Source organism: Biomphalaria glabrata, chromosome 17, assembly GCF_947242115.1.
Source record: "Biomphalaria glabrata chromosome 17, xgBioGlab47.1, whole genome shotgun sequence".
In the NCBI taxonomy this organism is placed as follows: domain Eukaryota; kingdom Metazoa; phylum Mollusca; class Gastropoda; family Planorbidae; genus Biomphalaria; species Biomphalaria glabrata.
The window spans coordinates 18,267,070-18,286,409 of record NC_074727.1 but is presented as its reverse complement, the minus strand read 5'-3'; the positions used below and the strand labels follow the sequence as shown (position 1 = coordinate 18,286,409).

Here is a 19,340-nt window from a genome sequence, read left to right as displayed (position 1 = left end):
GTATGAATGCGTTGGTAATATAGTAGATCTAGAGCTACATATTATAAATGAGATTAGCAGATTTATGTTAATAAATTAAGTGGAATAGATCTATTGTTCTAGAATTTTAGAATCTACATTTTTTTTTAAATCTCGTGCAGCACAGCAGACAAACTTACAAAAGCCGTCAAGTCGCAATAGGTTATGCGTATACAGTTCAGATTTCACGCCATTGACGGTTCTGCGTATACCGTAGGCGTAGTCATATCACCACATGTGCACACGTGGATTCGTGAAACATTCAATAAAGCGTAAACACTGCACTCATTATTAATCTTCGGAATTATTAACATTGTCATTAAGTAGACTCTATATCTAGATCTACATTTCAGATCGAATCTAGTTTAGAAATCTAGATTCTATCTAGAAACTAGATGGTCACAAGTCTACATCTAGCTCTACCTGACTAAAATTTATTAATTAGGATAGGCCTACATCTACTATCTCGATTATTCTATATAGAGTCTATATCTAGATCTAGAAAAATTCTATAGCTAGTCTAGATCAGACTCAGTAGATCTTCTACTTATAGATATACTTTTCAACGCCAAGACCTAATATGCCAATATAATAATAACAAGGCTTGTCATCGAGTCCGAGGATTAATGAGGAATGCAATATTTCCCGTGGATTTGCAGCCCCATCTGTGACCTACATATTTTCCCACAACCAGGGCTAGTAAGGGAAGTCGAAAAACGATCTTTTATGTCTTATTATAAAAGTAATGATCTCTAGTTTTCAAAGTTTAGAAATATTGCATTACCATTTTGCGGATTTTAAACAGAATGGGCTACTACTAATATTAATCACACAACTATATATTTACGCAAATTTATGATATAAAGCTGTTTCTTGTTAGTGTTTCTATTGAGATGAATCAAATATTTCAAAAAGCCTAATCGAAATAATTCAAGTTTGTTTATTTTAATCATCTTATAATTTTATATTGAACATTTAAATAGATTGATTAAAAACGCAAAATAATAATGATGAGACGAGAGTGCTCTTATTTTCGATGTCTAATTACATAAGGTCAAAAAAACAACTTTACTTCTTATAACTACTTAACAAAACAAACCTTTTGAAGCCTTTCACGACATGTTTGTATAGTATTAGAGATCTCCATGTCCAGTCTAGCTATAATATATATATAGGTCTATGGAATAACCCTCTTTTGTTCGTGTTACAAAAGAAAATTTTAAAAAAATGTGTATATTGTTAATTTAAAAAAAAAAAACAACTTCCTAATGAGCTCAAGAGTTGATTAAAGTAGGTCAAGTACACTGAAAGTCATTTGATTTTCAATAGTTGTGTGTGTGTGTGTGTGGGGGGTTTATAGTGAGTTTGTATATAGAAAACGAGTTATATATATATATATATATATATATATATATATATATATATATATATATATATATATATATTAGAAAATACGTTGTCTATGTTGCAAATATCTCCACACTACTCTAATACCATGAGTGAACTATAAGCCAGGGAGAAGTCAGAAGGCTAGAGTGGAAGAGCTACTTACTTAGTTTGTTGATGGCTTCATCCAGGTTGGTGACGCCTCTGTATGGGTTCAACACAAATTTGTACAGAATGGCAGCAATGACTCCGCCTGCAATGGGTCCCACCCAGTAGACCTGGAGAGAAGGAAAATACGAATGTTATATTGAAGAAATAAAACTTTAAAGTTACAGAGACTAGTGTCACCTCAACGGGACTAGTTGCAATGATAGGGACTTATATCTGTTCCAAGTTTGATTACAGAGACTAGTGTCACCTCAACGGGACTAGTTGCAATGATAGGGACTTATATCTGTTCCAAGTTTGATTACAGAGACTAGTGTCACCTCAACGGGACTAGTTGCAATGATAGGGACTTATATCTGTTCCAAGTTTGATTACAGAGACTAGTGTCACCTCAACGGGACTAGTTGCAATGATAGGAACTTATATCTGTTCCAAGTTTGATTACAGAGACCACAACAGAATAACCAACTCTCCCTATCTATCATCTTTCTCACTCTCTCTCTCTCTCTCTCTCTCTCACTTTGTCTCTCCCCAACTGTGCATCTCTCTCGGGTTTGAATCTTGGTGAAGACCAGGATTTGGAACGTCAATATTTATAGGACGGCAAACTGTAATGGTTAGCTGATATTAGTTTTAGTTTTATAATGAAGAGGTATTTTTTAGCTTCAAACCCCACTGAAGGGGGATTTAAACTCAAAACCCCTTAGGCAACTCTCATAGCATTTTGAGTGCGTAATTTGCTTTTTTTTTATATTGAAGAGGTATTTTTTAGCTTCAAACCCCGCTGAAGGGGGGTTTAAACTCAATACCCCTTTGGCTACTCTCATAGAATTTTGAGTGTGTACTTTTCTTTTTTTTATATTGAAGAGGGGGTTTTATCGTAAATTTCGGAGGGGGTTTTAAAATCTAAATCTTCCTTAGCTATGCTCTTGGAATTTGGGGATTGTCGTTTGCATTATTTTTTTGTTTTTTAAAAGAGGAGGGATTTAACTGCAAAACCCCCTAGTATGGGGTTTTAAACTTAAAACCCCCTTGGCTGCGCTGTGGTAAGTGATAGGTTAGTATTGAAATCTCAAATAAAATAAAGAAAATCAAAGCAAAAATCAGTCACTAAATGCCGACACACAGGGGGTGGGGGATTTCATTTCGGGCGGATTTGAACCCCACCCCCCGGCTACGCCCATGAACTCTAAAGACTCATCTCACGAAATGTGTCATTCAAGGATAAAGCAGATAAAAGCAACTAATAAAAAGTGTAATATTTGTTTCAAGATCAGCGGAGTTATTCGTTTCAAAATAGTAACAAACAGCGCCACTAAGGCATCAAATCATTTCCCGGATTTTGTCACGGCATCTTCATGGCCTCCAATTTAAATCCGGCCATCATCAGGGTGTCTTACTGTCAGGCTATTCTTACGCTCTAGAAACTTACCCAGTGGTCAGCCCAGATGTCCGCGGCTACTGCTGACCCTAGAGTCCTGGTGGGATTCATGCTTGATCCAGTGTAGCTGAGCTGGAGACCAAAAATAAAGATGTATGTATACATTAATTAAGGTTTATCTCTTATTTTGTAATGCTGGCTTTTAAGGTTAAGCTGTAAGCATTTTGACCTTTGAACTGTACTCAAAGCGAGGTCGTCAAAGTCGTCTTTCTAACTTAAGATTCTGGATAGGTCTTAAACCCAAGTTTAAACCAAGATCTCAAGACATTCAAGAATGTTTTAACTAGATTCTCGTCTTTATTTACATCACAAAACTTCTAGATGTTTAGAAGTATATCAATTGTTAGTTTCTTTAGTTACATCTAAGTAATAGAAGTGTCCTTGACATTAGTATTTGTATCTATTTATTTCAAAACTTTGTCCCATAATGCTCTCTCCAGAAAGCAGATTACTTTGATGAGACTATGAGACTATGTCTAACTTCATGGCAGCAGCCAATATATAGATTAGTGAGTTGTATATAGATGAGTGAGTTGTTTTTGAATATATATCATAGTATATGTCGTATCTTACCCCGGCCAAGTGTCCCACAGTGACAGTTAGCCCAATGAGGAGAGATGGACTGCCGAAGGAGGCTCTGTTGGGGTCGGTAGTGCCGAAGATGACGGTGACTAGACAGAAGGTAAGGATGAGTTCCACACCGAACCCCTGGGCGGGGGTCACGCCATTGGATAACGTTGTGGCGCCGAGATTTTTGTTGAGAAGCTCTGGTGTCACTCTGTTCAGAAAAAGAAATGAGAGAAGTATTAGCGAAACTTGTTACAGCATGATACAGTGGAATTTAGGGTAACCCGTCAAAATAGCGCGGACAAAATAGCGCCGACAAAATAGCGCGAACAAAATAGCGCCGACAAAATAGCGCCGACAAAATAGCGCCGACAAAATAGAGCAGAAAAAAATATATTTTAGTCATTTTGAAATAAATATTTTAGGTATCGTGAAAGTATAAATAGAGCCAATATTTTTTTTTGTTTTAATGTTATCATAATTTTTCAGTCATTTTGCAGGAAACACTTTAGATATCTTAAAAACATAAATAAGCAAAAATCATTATAAGGTAAAATGAATAATTTCAAACTATAGCATTTATTTACATTATAAAAGTGTACTTCGAAAACACGCAAAAATACTTGTCAAATTTATATACACACACACACAACACACACACATACACTTTCACAAAGTTAAATTGCAGGAAATGTCACGTAGAAATTCCATCACTGGCTTGATTCCGTACATTGGCAATAAAGTTATGCATTTTAATCAAAGGTGAAAAAGGGGAATGATATACAATTTAAAGAACTCTCGTTCTCTGCAAATATGGCATAATTTCAGATCTATTAATATTAAAAAATAGAGACATCAACAAAAATGATGCCCAGTACATTAAATTACTAATAATCCGGTACTTTTATACACATCATATATTAGTCCGCGCTATTTTGTCTTGCGCCAATTTGTCGGGAAATTTCGCGCTATTTTGTCGGCGCTTGTTTGTCGGCGCTATTTTGTCCGCGCTATTTTGTCGGCGCTATTTTGTCCGCGCTATTTTGACGGGTCACCGGAATTTAGGGATTAATACACTTGGATTTTTTGAGACGTTCAATCTGACGACCGATTCATGTCTTGTCTATGAAAATAAATAATTGTGCGAAGTTTCAATTCGATCCAACAATGGATGTGGGAGAGATAATGTGTACACACCTTTTACCAGACAGACGGATAGACAGAGTGAGTTGATATAAACTTTGCAAAGACTTCCTCCTTGCATTTCTGTAGCAACAATACACCTCGTGACCACGTTTTTTATCAAGCTATAAATAAACTAAGTGATTCGATCGGATTTAACAATATTCTCTTAGACGTTAGAAAGTTGATTTCATAAGCTATTTGTGTAGTTAGTTTATTCCGAAGCCAATGTCTTTATTGCCTTAAGTGTTTCAAAACTTTAGTCTTAATAACTCTGGAAACTTTTTTCTTTCTTTTTATTGACGATCTAATTACCAAGGGAACAAAAACCGCGGGACATACTATTCAAGCTTTAAAAAAAATATGATTTAGATAGAGAGTGATTCAGTGATTTCAATGAACAACTCAACGTTTCAATGATTCAAAGATAACAAGGAAACTTACCCTTTCAATATGAAGCCCCCAACGATGGCGCCGCCAACTTGCGCCACAATGTAGAGGACCGCCCTGAGTAGAGTGATGTTCATGGCCACCGCCATGGCTATGGTGACCGCTGCGTTGATGTGGCCTCCGCTCACGTGACCGATCATCTGGACCAGTGCCATGATGGCCAGGCCGAAGGCCAGAGCGATCTGTCCAAGAAAGAGAAACACTTTAAAGACGTTACAAGACATTGAGACGAACATTAGCATTGACGTTCCAGAATAATGAACATTAGCATTGACGTTCCAGAATAATGGACATTAGCATTGACGTTCCAGAATAATGAACATTAGCATTGACGTTCCAGAATAATGGACATTAGCATTGACGTTCCGGAATAATGGACATTAGCATTGACGTTCCAGAATAATGGACATTAGCATTGACGTTCCAGAATAATGGACATTAGCATTGACGTTCCAGAATAATGGACAGAATAATGGACATTAGCATTGACGTTCCAGAATAATGGACATTAGCATTGACGTTCCAGAATAATGGACATGTGAAGTGGAGGGTATGTAATACTTCACAAACCAAGAGATTAGAGACAGGGTTACTGCAGCGATTGAACCCCATGATGACCTGCCAACTATAGTAAACAAGGTTACAAAGACAGTTTGTGTGGAAACACAAACTCAAAATCGCCCCCCCCCCCGGAAGTAGCCCACCCAGGCAGGTAAAAAGGCAGGTTTCAATATTTTCAGAAAGAACATCAGAATGAAATTCTATCAAAGACAAATGACAGAGCAGAATGGAGAAAGAAGGTTGACAGATCTTGTGTGGTGCTCCAGCGGTCCACAGACCAAATGATAGGTGAAAGTGAATGTGAAGTTAGATGTGAACCTGGCCTAACTAATGTCTTATAATGAATATATAATTGCTCTAATTGTTTTTTAAAGGGCCAATCTCTTATTTCTCAAGAAAAAAACATTACTATGCCTGTAAAGCAATACTGCAGCTCACGCGATAATATGAAATACTACTTATCAATTGTTGATTGAAATTATGTCTAACGTATAATTATTAAAATAGATTTGTTCTCTTTAAAAAAAAAAAGTATAATTTTTTTTTTGTGTAGCTGTTTTAGTTACTTTAACAGAACTTACATAACTTAGCAATACAAAGGTAAAAGTAAAAAAAAAAAAAAAAAAATAATTTTTTAACAAAAAATCTAAAACCGTTTGCATAAATGTGTAAAAAAAATATGGTAAATAGGGATCTCCCCTACTAAGGAACCTCCCGTGTTTGTTACTATTAATAGTGAATAGTTGTAAAAGTGGTGTATTTCTATGAAGAAAAAAAAACTGCTTGCATAAGTGATTTAAAAAATTAAAATTTTCGCTTTCAGAAAAGAAAAAAAAGTATCCTTTGCATCAGTACTTTGAATGGTCTAAAATATTATGATGTTGGATTTTCACTATCTTTTCTAGTTTATGAGATCTAAACGGGACGGACGGACAGATGGACAGGCGGACGGACAGACATTCCACACAAAACTAACAGTGTCTTTTCCCTTTCGGCGGCCGCTAAAAAAAACGCAAGCTTAAAATCTATGGCCATATTACAAGATCCTCGGGACTCGCAAAGACCTTCCTTCAGGGAACAGTACCAGGAAAAAGAAGAAGAGGCAGAGGTTCTAAGGCAAAAAACAGAGAGGAATAGAGAAAGATGGTCGACGATTCTTGCATGGTGCCCCAACGGTCCAATAGCCTAAGGGATAGGTAAAGGTAAAGGCAAAAATAACAAAAGAGGTAAGGGAACCTAGGGGCTAATGCTAAGGCCTTATGCAATATATACGTTCCGGAACATTTCGTATGATGCACAATACAGTAGTCCCCACCTTATTTATGCTGGCAATTTTTATTTGTACGGATAACTATCAGAATTGTATTAATAGCGGTTGCCACCTGTTGTGTGTACATAGAAAATGAATTTGTGTTCATCTTTGTGTGCATAGCCAATGCAGAAGGAATCATACCTCCACTTTAAGAGGGGGGCCGTTAATATACGATAATATCGTTAGCAGATGTGTCGTTCGAATCTATTGCGCTCTTGAGAATGTAACGCTATCAATATTCCCATTCCCTTTTTCTATTTTTCCCCCTACACAGATTTAACCCATTCATCAAATGTAAAGCGTTTGTTTCTGTTTGACAGTTATCTGACTCACTTTCCAGACCCTATCAGATACCGGAAGTAAAAAATCCGAATGCAGGAAGCAAAGTTTCCATTAATCGTAATTCATCAACGCAACAGCTTTCTATAAATAGAGCGGCGCGCGTGAGCTCCGATAGGGAACAATGAGGATGTTATGTAAATTAGGTTTCTGACATTTCCGTTGCGTAATTCTTTTCTAAAAAATTGTTGTTTTTTTTGTCTTTCTTGCGGGGATCATTTGGGTATGAAAAGTATTCACAAAATCAACCTTCTTCTCAGCTTTTAAGTTAATAGTGCACTATTGTAGGTAAAGTAGAAGAGTTCTCGGTTAATGAATTATAGGTTTGGACTAAAATCCCGGCTACGGATAAGATGTTTGTACCGTCCGTCCGTCGTTCCGTCCGTCTGTCACGAATGGATCTCAAAAGCTAGAAAAAAAAGTATTGAAAATATAGATCTAAATTTGTGTGTAATTTTTTTTAGGGAGGGGAAGGGTGATTTCAAAACGGTCCAGGGCCCACCCAGCTTAAAATAGTGTCCACACAAGTTAGAGAAAATAAAGGCGGACGTTCGTTGTGTTTAGCACATGTTTCCCTTGTTTACCAAAGTTGATAGTTATAGAAATTCAGTCCAGAGTAAGTGCTACTACTCCTGAATCCAATGGCCAATACTGAAAGATTTCAAGCGCGTGCGTTTTAAAGTTTGAAAGGGCGATGTTTTAAATTTCAAGCATCTCGGAAAAGAATCTCCCCCTTCTAACCCCCCCCCCCACACACACACACTTTTTTTTTAAACAAAATTTAAGCTCATTTACTCTAAGGCTCAGCGCCTGATAGCCTTTAATAGAAAAATAAAGATCGCCTATATAGTGTTTCATTTATTTAAATAGTTTCCTGCATACATTAATAGGGTGTAAAACTTATCTGTTTGTCTGGCCGACGGTGGACGAGAGAGTCATGTTGCCATTGACAACAACCTTTAGTTACTCCAACCAATCACAGTTATAATCTAATTCTTCACCGGGACTCGAACTCGTGACCTCTCGGTTCGGAAGCCAAGCGCTTTCCGACTTAGCCGTTCAGCCCGTCCTCTCTACCTTCCCCCTCATACAAAGCTGTAGATATATTGTCTAAGTATTCCGATTGAGTCTTTAGAGCTAACGTACATTGAGTAGTTTGCTTATTTGTTTCAGTAGCTTACCACCAAGTACATAAAGTACATTTCTCAGAAAAAGAAGAGAGAGGAAGTAAGAGAAAGAGAGAGGACGAATTAGGTCGTCAGTAAAATGTCCAGAAAAAACAAAAGTCTCTTGCTAACAAACGAAACTAGGCGGGAAAAGATCGACGCGAGAAGATCGCGTGTTTTCCAATGCAACATGGGAACGCGTTCTACCAACGGCTTCCATAATTTTCTCGTCAACCGTAATTGGGTCGTCTGACGTATGGCCTAGTTTAAGGCCAAAGAAATTAAATAAGTTACAGATTGCAATTTATAGCGGAAATAAATCTACAAATCCAGGTTTCTTTGTGTATTCGGTATAAAAAAAGAGGTGTTGATAAGTTTATTTTTTTTTTCACCTTATACAACAGAATAACATTTTCAATGTGCAGATTGTTTGTTTGTAGGACGTAATTATCTTCTTTTTTTAAGTAACGTCTGTAATAATAACTAATATATAAGATAATTGTTTGCCACGTCGTACAGACCTGTGACGTGGAAACTAGCTATTGGTCTGCACTGCCCACAGGTTGTGACGTTGCACGTCAGTGTTCAGGCCTTCTATGACGATTGGTCTCGCTCTGACTGTTGTATAAAGGGAGGCAAGCCAGAGGCGAGAGACAGCCGATGGTTCCCAAGTTGTTTTTAAAAGGGGAGCTAAACCTAATTGGCAAGAATCTCACGTAGAAACAGGATGAAAAACAAAAAAGGGGGGGGGGGAAGGTAAATGTCAGAGCCGAAGGACAACCAATGTTTACTTCAATCATCCTAAAGGATGTGTGGGGGGGGGGAGGAGATTTTGTTTGTAAAGAAACGTTTGACTTTAAACACAAGTACAAATGGAGGGCGATGGAAACAAACAAAAACAACTACACACCCACGTCAGACACGGAACTTTTTGTATCTAATAGAAAGAGAAAACATTTACTAAAAGCAGTGGCGTAGCTAGGGTGGGCGAGGGGAGCCCAAATTTGAAATTCCCCCGAGCCCCCACTTCAGGGGTCCCCTAAATGAGTGTCCGAAATTTGTTTTTACATTTAATATTAAATATTACGCCATTATCTCATCACATGTCATGAACTAATGTCAAAATGCAGCCCCCACCCCCTAAAGAGGTTAAGCCCGCCGGAACCCCCATTCCCTAGCGACGCCACTGCTTAAAAGAATCAATTTCAAAGAGGCAGTGGAGAGTAAGAAACTGACGAAACAAGATAGGTTTGAAATCCATGTTCCAAAAAAAGGCCGGTTGCATCTGGGGTTTAAAGCAGAAACATTAAACGCAAAATTGGCATCAAAACAACTACAGAAAAGGAAATACATTAGAAGTTGATTCATCATTTTTTGTGTTTCATTTTGGTCACGTTTCTCATTGCGTTTTGTCCGTAGAGTCGAACTTCTTACGCTGATAACTTTCTCCCTAGCTTTGAAATTTGACAGCTTCACGTGGGCAGAGATTTCAAGTAATGCAAACATAGATTAAAGGGACAGTGTTCTAAATATGAATAATAGTGAGAAATCGGGAGAATTGTTTTTATTTTGAAAAGTTTATGAACCTCACATTAAAGCTAAATCCATCATAGAAATAATAAGATAACAATAATTCAGGAAAATTTCAGCTTAAAATAAGGTATAGGAGAAAAAACGTGTACAAACTTGTTACCAGACAGAGCGAGTTAATATAAGCTTTGTAAAAATTATTGTCCCATAGAGGATCTTTCTTAGTATCTTGATTGTAAGTATTGTACTTTTTTTATCAACGGGCAGATAACTATAAATTGCTAGTTATTGGGTTTGTTCGATGTTTATAAACAAGCCAAATAAAATATATATATATAGATCTATATCCTTTCGAAAAAAACAAAGCTTATCAAAGGTGAAGAGCGTGTACGTACAACTATCTCTAGATAATGTAGAAGTTATTTCCATAATTCTATATCAAACAAAATAATTAATTACCAATAATCCTACACTCTTCATTTGGTTACTCTTGTATGTATGTATGTATGTATGTATATTTATATATATATAAATTCAGTTCCGAAAACGGCTTTAACGATTTTCTTTAAAATTTCACGGTATGTGCATAATAGTGAGAAAAAAATTCTCAACTCATTGGCCACATCGGGAAAATTTGAGGTCGACCGTTATATCGGTTTGAAAATGGCTCATTATCGAAAAAATATAGAATGTTTTATGAATGAAATTTTCTATATGACGTCAATGGGAAAAAACTTGACACCGCTTACGTCACTAGGCTCACAGCAGTACACTAAGACATTTCTTCGCAAACAAGTACAAGTTTTAATGATTCAATTGGCGTATTTAAACATTTGCGCACCATCTTATTGTACATTGATCCATTATGAAACTATGGAAGAAAAATAATGAAATTAAATATCTTTTTGTATGATTAGTTATTGTGTTTTAAAGGCTTTATACATTTTAATTGCGTACACCCGTAGGTAGCTTTTACTTTGTTATTATTTTGCTGGTGAATTATTGCAATGTGTTTAAGCTTCGAAGTCTACTGTCCCATACCAAAACATAGGAAATGGTCATAACACAGCTTATCTATGCCTTACTTGCACAACCAGGGCCGGCACTAACACTTGCGGGGCCCTATGTGAAATGGATTGCGCGCGGACCAGTAAGGGTATGGATTAGGATAATAAGTGAAAATAAAGATTTTGTATTAAAAAATAAATTCGTATCTGCATTACATTTTTATTAAATGAAAGCTGACAATGCCGTTTTTTTTTTATATCACTCGTAGGACTGGCGTTTACCATATTGATTGACACCCCAAAATAACAATTTTGTCTTTTTAAGGACATTTTTATGAGTTTCAGGAGATTTCCAGGATCTCCTTGAAAACAAGGAGACCACGGGAACCCTATTATAAATTATAATGGTTTAATTTAATAATTTACACCTAGAATTATCGCGGGACTTTTGAACCTTCGGGGTCTACTGCGGCAGCAAAGGCCTAAAGCTGGCCCTGATGATATCCAGCTCGCGGTCAACGAATTTTCATCACGCTGCTGCTTTTTTTTTTTTGGTTAACCTATAAACCTCGGTAAAACAGAAGTCATGTTCCAGAAGTTACACAATAAAACCTACTCAGCCCAAAGATCACCGCGCATATACATCCCTTAAAGTGGTAGATAACTTCACATTATCTGGGAAGCATAGTATCAAATGACGCATTGCTTTAAAGAGAGGTTGATATGTGATCAGGGATAGTCGTGCTTTTGGACGCCTCCAAGCGAGAGTGTGGCGAAATAAATCGCTCCGCCTGTCTACAGAAATCAGTGTCAACCAGTGATTCTCTCAACCCCTCTATGTGGATCTGAGACATGAGTACTTTATAGAAAGCAACTAAGACTTCTTGAACGACTTCACCAAAGATCGCAATACAAACAGCGATATTCTTGCAAAATGGTATGAACTTCTTATAATCCGACAGTCACGTTTTGTAAGACACTTATTCCGTATGGGGAATGAATATATTTTTGGCAATCTTTTTTTTTAGTAAGCTGAAAGGTTGTCGGAGTAAAAGGAGGCCTCACAATAACGCTTCTTTAGAACACTAACGCGATGTTTTTAAGTCTCTTAGGAAAAAATGCGCGATTTTACTTTGTTACTAGGTACACGTTTTACACTATAACGTAGAGATTGTGCATCACTTGATGATTCTTACTAAAGCCATAATAATAAGGCTTGTCTTCGAGACCGAAGATTAGTGAGGAATGCAGTATTTCCCGTGGCTTCGCCGCCCCAGCTGTGACCTACATATATGCCACATCCAGGCCAAGCATAACCATTCTCCGCAGGTGGTCGATTTAGATTTTCTTTTCGCCGTCTGCGTTTGTCCTCGGCAGCAGATTTTCTTTTGGTCTCAAATGTGTATCCCGCGGCCTTCGTGATTGACCTCCAGCTGTCTCGTTCGGAGGCCGCATACAACCAGGTGCTCTCTTCTGTGTCAGCCAAGGAAAGTTGACGCCTAAGCTGGTCTTTGAAGCGTTTCCGTGGGGCGCCTCTGTTACGTCGACCACCTTTTAGCTCACCAAAAAAAAAAAAAAAGACTGCCTTTGGCATACGTACGTCTCACATACGGGATACGTACCCTACCCAGTGCAACTGTCGGACCATAAAGAAGTCCCTCTATACTGTCCATCCCGGCGTTGGCAAGGACATCGCTGTTTGTAGTGCGGTCCTGCCGCCGTATGTCCATGATGGAGCGCAAGCATTTTTGGTGAAAGCACTAAAGAAGTCTTAGTTGTTTTCTGTATATTGTCCATGTCTCAGAGCCATAATGAATATATAATTTGCAATATTAAATGTCAGAAAGTAACCATTTTAGAAGTTACACTTCAAAGACTTTCTTCCAAGCCTATAATAGCCCAATAGTTTTATGTGAAAGAAGCAATGTAAAACGTTAAGACGTGAGCTGTGGTTTTCTATAGGCCTACTGTTGGGGGGACTTTCTATTTTAATCGCCATGTACAATTACATTGAGAACTGACAGAACGAAAAAGCAACTCTTCGGATTGATAGTCTTTACCCGATCGTTCATTTTCGTAATTACAAAAATATTCCCAAAATGACTTCGGGTATATATCCTTCCTTAACAAATTATTCATTCGAGCGAGGCTCGGTCACCTGATATTTATAATAAATTGACTAATTGGTTAATTTTTAAATTGATTCATATTTTGTAAAGTACAATAAATGATTGTTTTTTTTTCTCAGATGTGGGAGAAAAAACGACTAAAATTACAAAGGGAACCAAACCTTACATATTCAGCAATATATGTGAATGATGAAGCATTAATTTACCAGTAATTAATTGTTTCGTTGTTTTTTTTTAATTGATTCATGTCTAGCCCAATGAATAAATGTGCAAAGTTTCAACTTGATTCAACGATGGCTATGGGAGAAATAACGTGTGCAAACCTTTTACCAGACAGATAGACAGAAACACAGACAGACAGTCACACAGACAGACAGTGTGAGTTGATATAAGCCTTGTAAAAAGTAAACGTTGCTCAGTTTTGTTATTTTAGGTATTAGAGATGTACATTGATGGCGGACATACAATAAATAGCTTGTGTTTTTGGCTGTATCCGAATCGGTGTACAGAATGAAGGAAATTTTGATAAGCTATGTTTTTTTAAAAGGTCTGTGTTCATGTTTCTGTGACCTTTTTGCACTGCCGGATCAAATTTTCCAAGCTCCTTCGTTTGTAGATCAGTTTTTAAATACTAAAATTGTGCAACATTGACGTTTGATTTACCGTCATGAAATTGCTTTTTTTATTGTAAAAATTCCCAAATACATTTTATGCAGTTTTTAGCCTTGTAAAATCAAATATCTCATCTCTTTGTGTTGTAGCACAAAGCAATCTCATTAGTTCGTTTGCAACACTAATCTTTTATTGAAGCGCCCATGACATTGTCTAGAATCTATCATTAGTATTCGGCCTCTCTATTTAAAATTTGTAAGACTTATCTATGAAAAGTGTTGGTAAGATTTATGTACTTATGATATTTGAATAATTAATTTATCTTTTCTTTGAATTAAACAAGCCATAGGGTACTAAATCTCTCTCCAACCAACTCTCCATAAATAAATAGTAACTCTATTCCTACCAGCACTTACTGATTGTGAGTAAAGGATTGGGGATTGAGGGAGTGGGGAAGGGGTTCACTGATTAGGAGGAAGTATCTAAATACTTCAGTAGCGTTCCTGGACAGCGCAAGAGAGGGAGGGGGGTGGAACGCAAGGTAGTGCAACATTGAAGGGGAAAGGGCTTCTATTACATAAGCGAAAGGAAAAGGGTAAGGTGATCACGATGACATGTGCCATGCACTTAATTGACCTGTCAAAGAGCTCCATCCAACTGGCAGTGAAAACTTAATCCTTGAGTTTATTGCCAATATAATCTGACCCAGAATGTTTCTTTCTCTCACTAGCTAATTTCTTTTTCATGCAGCATTAATAAAAAAAGAAGGTAAATAGAAAAATGGAACATCCCTTACAGACCTTGCGATACAATGGCCGAAGTTTAACAAGGGTGTCGTGTAGCCAGCACAACAATAACACGCTTTTACAAATCCAACTCATGAAAGGTGGCCTCGTGGGCGTCCTAAATTTTTTTTTTTAAATCCCGAAATTCAAACCTGTTTCTGGCTAAAAGTCATACTATTTCTAGCAAGATGATCGTGAGTAACTGCCTGATTACCTCGCATCGATCTTCACTACAAATGTACTAATTCCTTTGCAGAATTTTTGAGAAACTTCTGACAAATTTTTTAAAGAGTTATATGAAAATAACCCCTAACTTAACCCTAACCCCTAACCGTAACAGGATTAATACAGCGATTGGACCCCATGATGGCCTGCTAACAACTGTCAAAAAAAACGTAAACTCAAACTCTATGGCCACATTACAAGGTCCCCGGGGCTCGCAAAGACCTTCCTTCAGGGAACAGTACCAGGAAGAAGATGAAGAGGACGACTGGAAAAGCGATTTGAAGACAACATCAAAGAATGGACAGGCCTGTCAGTGAAGGAAATTCTATCCAAAGACAGTGAGGAATGGAGAAAGACGGTTGACAGATCTTATGTGGTGACCTAACCGTCCAACAGACTAAGGAATAGGTGACAAGAAAGGTGAAAGGTGATATGAAAATATAAGTAATTACTGCTGTAGTAATGAACCATTGGAATACTTGTTCATTTAGTCTCATTTTTCTTCTTTTATAATTCTCATGCGTACTTGAAAAAAAAATTTTCCCGTAATGTCTGAGGCGCTGGGCGGCCCTGCTAGTGGGTTATGGTGTGTTTTTTCGTTTCGGAATGTCGCCATGATATCCCCAAATTCAAATTCAAGCCCTGGCCTGTTCATGTTGTTTTTCATTAGGTCAGGGCTAGGATATAAGATTTTTTGTATTTTGTACACTTCGAAATCACACCGTCATGTCCGTGTTACATTTTTATCAGACGAATAAATGAATTGTTTGATTGAATATAACACAACACCATGGTGACAAGTTCGAATGTTACAAAGCACATGACCATTAAAGCAAAACTAAGCACTGAAAAAAAAAGGGGGGGGGGGGCTTTTCGTTTTTAATGATTCTGATTTGCATAGGAGTTAAAGTGTCAATTTATAAAAAGAGCTATAAAATGGCTGATTTTTTTTCTCCCCCCGCCCTTTCTTTTTTCCCCTCATTTCTGAGCCCCTTCGGAAACAAAAGCAATATATCTGTTGGCGTTCCATCATGCCAGTGTGTGACATGTTGAGCTGGTGTTAAGTGAAGGTGTGGATCACATGAAGTTTACCTCGTTGGCCTCCTAACGTCTGGGAGACTTCAAAACCACACAATGGAGACACAGAGGGATTGAAAGTGAGACGAACAGAGGCAGGAAGTGAAAGAGCTGGAGAGAGAGAGAGAGAGAGAGAGAGAAAGCGAGAGAGATAGAGAGAGATAGAGCTAGAGAGATAGAGAAAGAGAGAGCTAGAGAGATAGAAAGAGATAGAGAGAGAAAAAGAGAGAGATAGAAAAAAAGAGAGAGAGAACTAGAGAGAGAAAGAGAGAGAGATAGAAAAAAAGAGAGAGAGAACTAGAGAGAGAAAGAGAGAGAGAGAGAGAGCTAGAGAAAGAGAAAGAAAGAGTGAGCTAGAGAGAGAGAAGGCTAGATAGAAAGAGCTAGAGAGAGAGAAAGATTGAGAGAGATTTAAAGACTTATGTACCTCCAAGAACATGTAAATAACAACGCACAAATCACACGAACACATGTTACAACCTTAACTGAATAGACTTTTTTCTTTGTACGCCAGGGGCGTGGCAGTGAACAAAAATTGAGTAGGGTGAACCGAGTTTAATTTTTTCTTCAATTAAATATAAAAATAAATTATAGCTTTTATATAGCGCTATTTCATGCTTACAGCATGTTCAGAGCGCTATGGTCCAATCTTGTTTGTGGACCAGTGGGGGGGGGGAGGGGTAATTATCTGGTAGAAGGTTTTCCGTGCTGCATATTCCATACAAAAAAGATACACTTCAAAAAAAGTGTTTAAATTCAGAGTTTTCATTCTTCTAGGTAGCCAGCACGAAGTTAACTGGTTTACTTCCTCTTGTCCCTTCTCCTGTAAGTGAAAAGAGTTCCGCCGGACTCACTGAGCCACACGTGAAAGCCAGGAGTTGGAGTGGATGTCAGAGGCTATTTGAAAGGCATGCCATTAGAAAGCATTTTATAGGTGGTGGAGTGCTTCTACGAATAAACACTTGGCTGGCTAGCCACCAAGAGAAAGTGAAAACTGTGAGTGCAAAAATCTGCTGCCTTGAAGCTTTGCCTAAATATGAGAAAGGATTTTGGAGACAACACTGGCACGGTTCCGTCCGAACTTTGACTCCCGATGCCGTCACTGTGGAGAGAGCTTCAAAACAGTGTCGCATGTCATGTACGAGTGTCCCCAAAGGCAGCTTGCAGCACACAGTACTAGACCCTGGCAGAACCTGCGACGCTACTGATCCTAAACTACATCGGCACATGCTGTTCCATCGGACACATCAGCTGCGTGGAGGGGGAGGGGGGACTGCTGTGTGGGCGACATCGTTCCGACTATGGCTAATGCCCAGACATTCTTCTCATTTCTATATGATCCATAGTCGCTTTACGAATGATGGAGGCCATAGCAGTAATATACAGACATGAAGCAGTTATTCGGACATATATGCCAAGGTGAAGGTCTCGTCCATTTAAATTTACTTTAAGAAGAAACGAAAGTGCATCCCTCCTGAAAAACAGCAAAACTTGGACAACACTATATGCCTGCCACATAAAGCCAGGATTTGTGGCAAAGATTACATTGTGGTGGGGAAAAAGAGTTCAAACTGTATCAGCTAAGCCTATGCTTGTTTTCAAAACTAGCTAGGTAAACAAACATTTCTTGCCACCAAAATACACTCAACGCGCAAATTTTCGTGTCAAAATAAAAATGTGTTTTGAAAATAATTTTTTCCATTTGTTTTACAGTGTAAAAAAAAAAGGCAATTACTCTACTTCCGTCATTGATAGCAGCTTTAAATGAATCGGTTGTGTCGAAAACCAATTGCTACGTTGGTTTTAAAAATCTATCAGGTCACGTTTCTATCTATCTGTCTGTCTGCTTGTTTGTCTGTCTGGTACAAATTTTATACAAGATATTTCTCCCACAACCTATTCTCGGATTAAGCTGAAACTTAGCACAATTTTTCATTGGGAAAAGACAAGACAATTTAAAAAATTAACCAATTAGTCTATTAATTACTGGTAATTAATTATTCTGTTTGATATCCAACTAGGGAAGTTAGTCATTCAGTATTTACAGATACGGCTAAATATGTGGAGTTTCATCCCATTAGATCATTGGACACATTATTTCTCCCACACCCATTCTCAGATCAAGTTGAAACTTTAAACAATTATTTATTGTACCTAACAAAACATGAATCCATTATAAATTTACCAATTAATAAATGGATTATCGGTAATTAATTATTGTGTTTGATATCGAATTATTGAAATAAATAGTTGTAGGGTGGGAGTTCTTTCCTTTAGATAAGCTTTGTTTTTTATTTAAAGAAGGATTTGTTCTATTCTTGCTTACTTTTATATGCCTAGATATTGTACAAAGACAATTAAATAGGCTTTTTGTTAAGCTTAGGAAATATAGGAAATAATAAACAGATACTTCTATTACAGTTTCTTTTAAAACACAAACAATGGACCAAGTTGTCAGACAAAGTTGAAGGTCTGGAGCCCACGAACAGAGGATGTGAACGGTCTGAACCGACATTAAAACAATAGAATGTTTTGTGTGTCGTCCATTAAAGTCGTCCGAGTTGACTGGCATGCAGACGCTACTCCCTCGATTAACTGCCTTCTGAATGATATTTATTTCCACGGGCGTCTCTTTTCCTGCTGATCAAATTGCATTAAATGTCATAGTTCCCCTGTTCCAAGAAAAGCTGCTCTGTAAGCACCCAGTTAGACAGAATGCGCGGTTAATTTTATGTGACACGCAGGCGCGATATTTTTTTTTTAAACAAGAAACTTAGGAGATTCAGAACTGGGATTGTGTCTGTCTCTTTGTCACGTGACAACACCCCAGAGTTCACTTAGGGTAATGCTGGTCGAGTGGTTTATTGCTTGTTGAAAGTCTCCGGTTCAAATCCCGGTGAATCGATTCTTAAACTTGTTATTCTTGAGCGTCCTCCCTGCTCTGCTCAGAAGAAGACATAGGTGTGGGGATAATAAATGTGTTGTGTCGTTGTGCTGTTGTGTCGTTGTGCTGTTGTGTCGTTGTGCTGACCACATGACATCCTTGTTAAACGTTGGCCAGAGAACACAGATGAACTTTACTTCATGTGCTCAATGGGAATAAAAGAAATGGCTCCACTTTGGTGAATCCCGAACACCCTTAACAGAAAAAAAAAAAGCCTGATGAAATATCTAAAACTTTAGTAGTGTTCCTTAACAGCGCACGAGAAGGGGCGGAACACCAACCAATAGAAGGAGAACTGGTTTCTATTTTCTAAAATATTTAAATGTGTAGTCTATGAATTAGCAAAACATCAACACAAAACCTATTATATATCAAACTCTGTTCGAGACAATGTACAAAACAAATGAACAAAAAATTAGCAAAACAGAAACACAAAACCTA

The 19,340-nt window shown here is 37.7% G+C and overlaps 1 protein-coding gene across 5 annotated transcripts in view; it reads right to left on the bottom strand.

The window, feature by feature from the left end:
* LOC106076912 (aquaporin-5-like) overlaps positions 1-19,340 on the bottom strand; it is an 87,243-nt gene that overhangs the window by 26,919 nt on the left and 40,984 nt on the right. For all 5 annotated transcript variants that reach the window (XR_008775742.1, XR_008775741.1, XM_056016492.1 and 2 more), the window contains exons 3-6: positions 5,207-5,394; positions 3,587-3,791; positions 3,005-3,085; positions 1,571-1,682 (exon numbers count right to left, since the gene is read on the bottom strand). Coding sequence is in view for 3 of the 5 variants with exons in the window: in XM_056016492.1 (XP_055872467.1) it covers positions 1,571-1,682; positions 3,005-3,085; positions 3,587-3,791; positions 5,207-5,394 (586 nt within the window). In the remaining 2 variants the exon portion in view is untranslated. The remainder of the gene's footprint in view (positions 1-1,570; positions 1,683-3,004; positions 3,086-3,586; positions 3,792-5,206; positions 5,395-19,340) is intronic.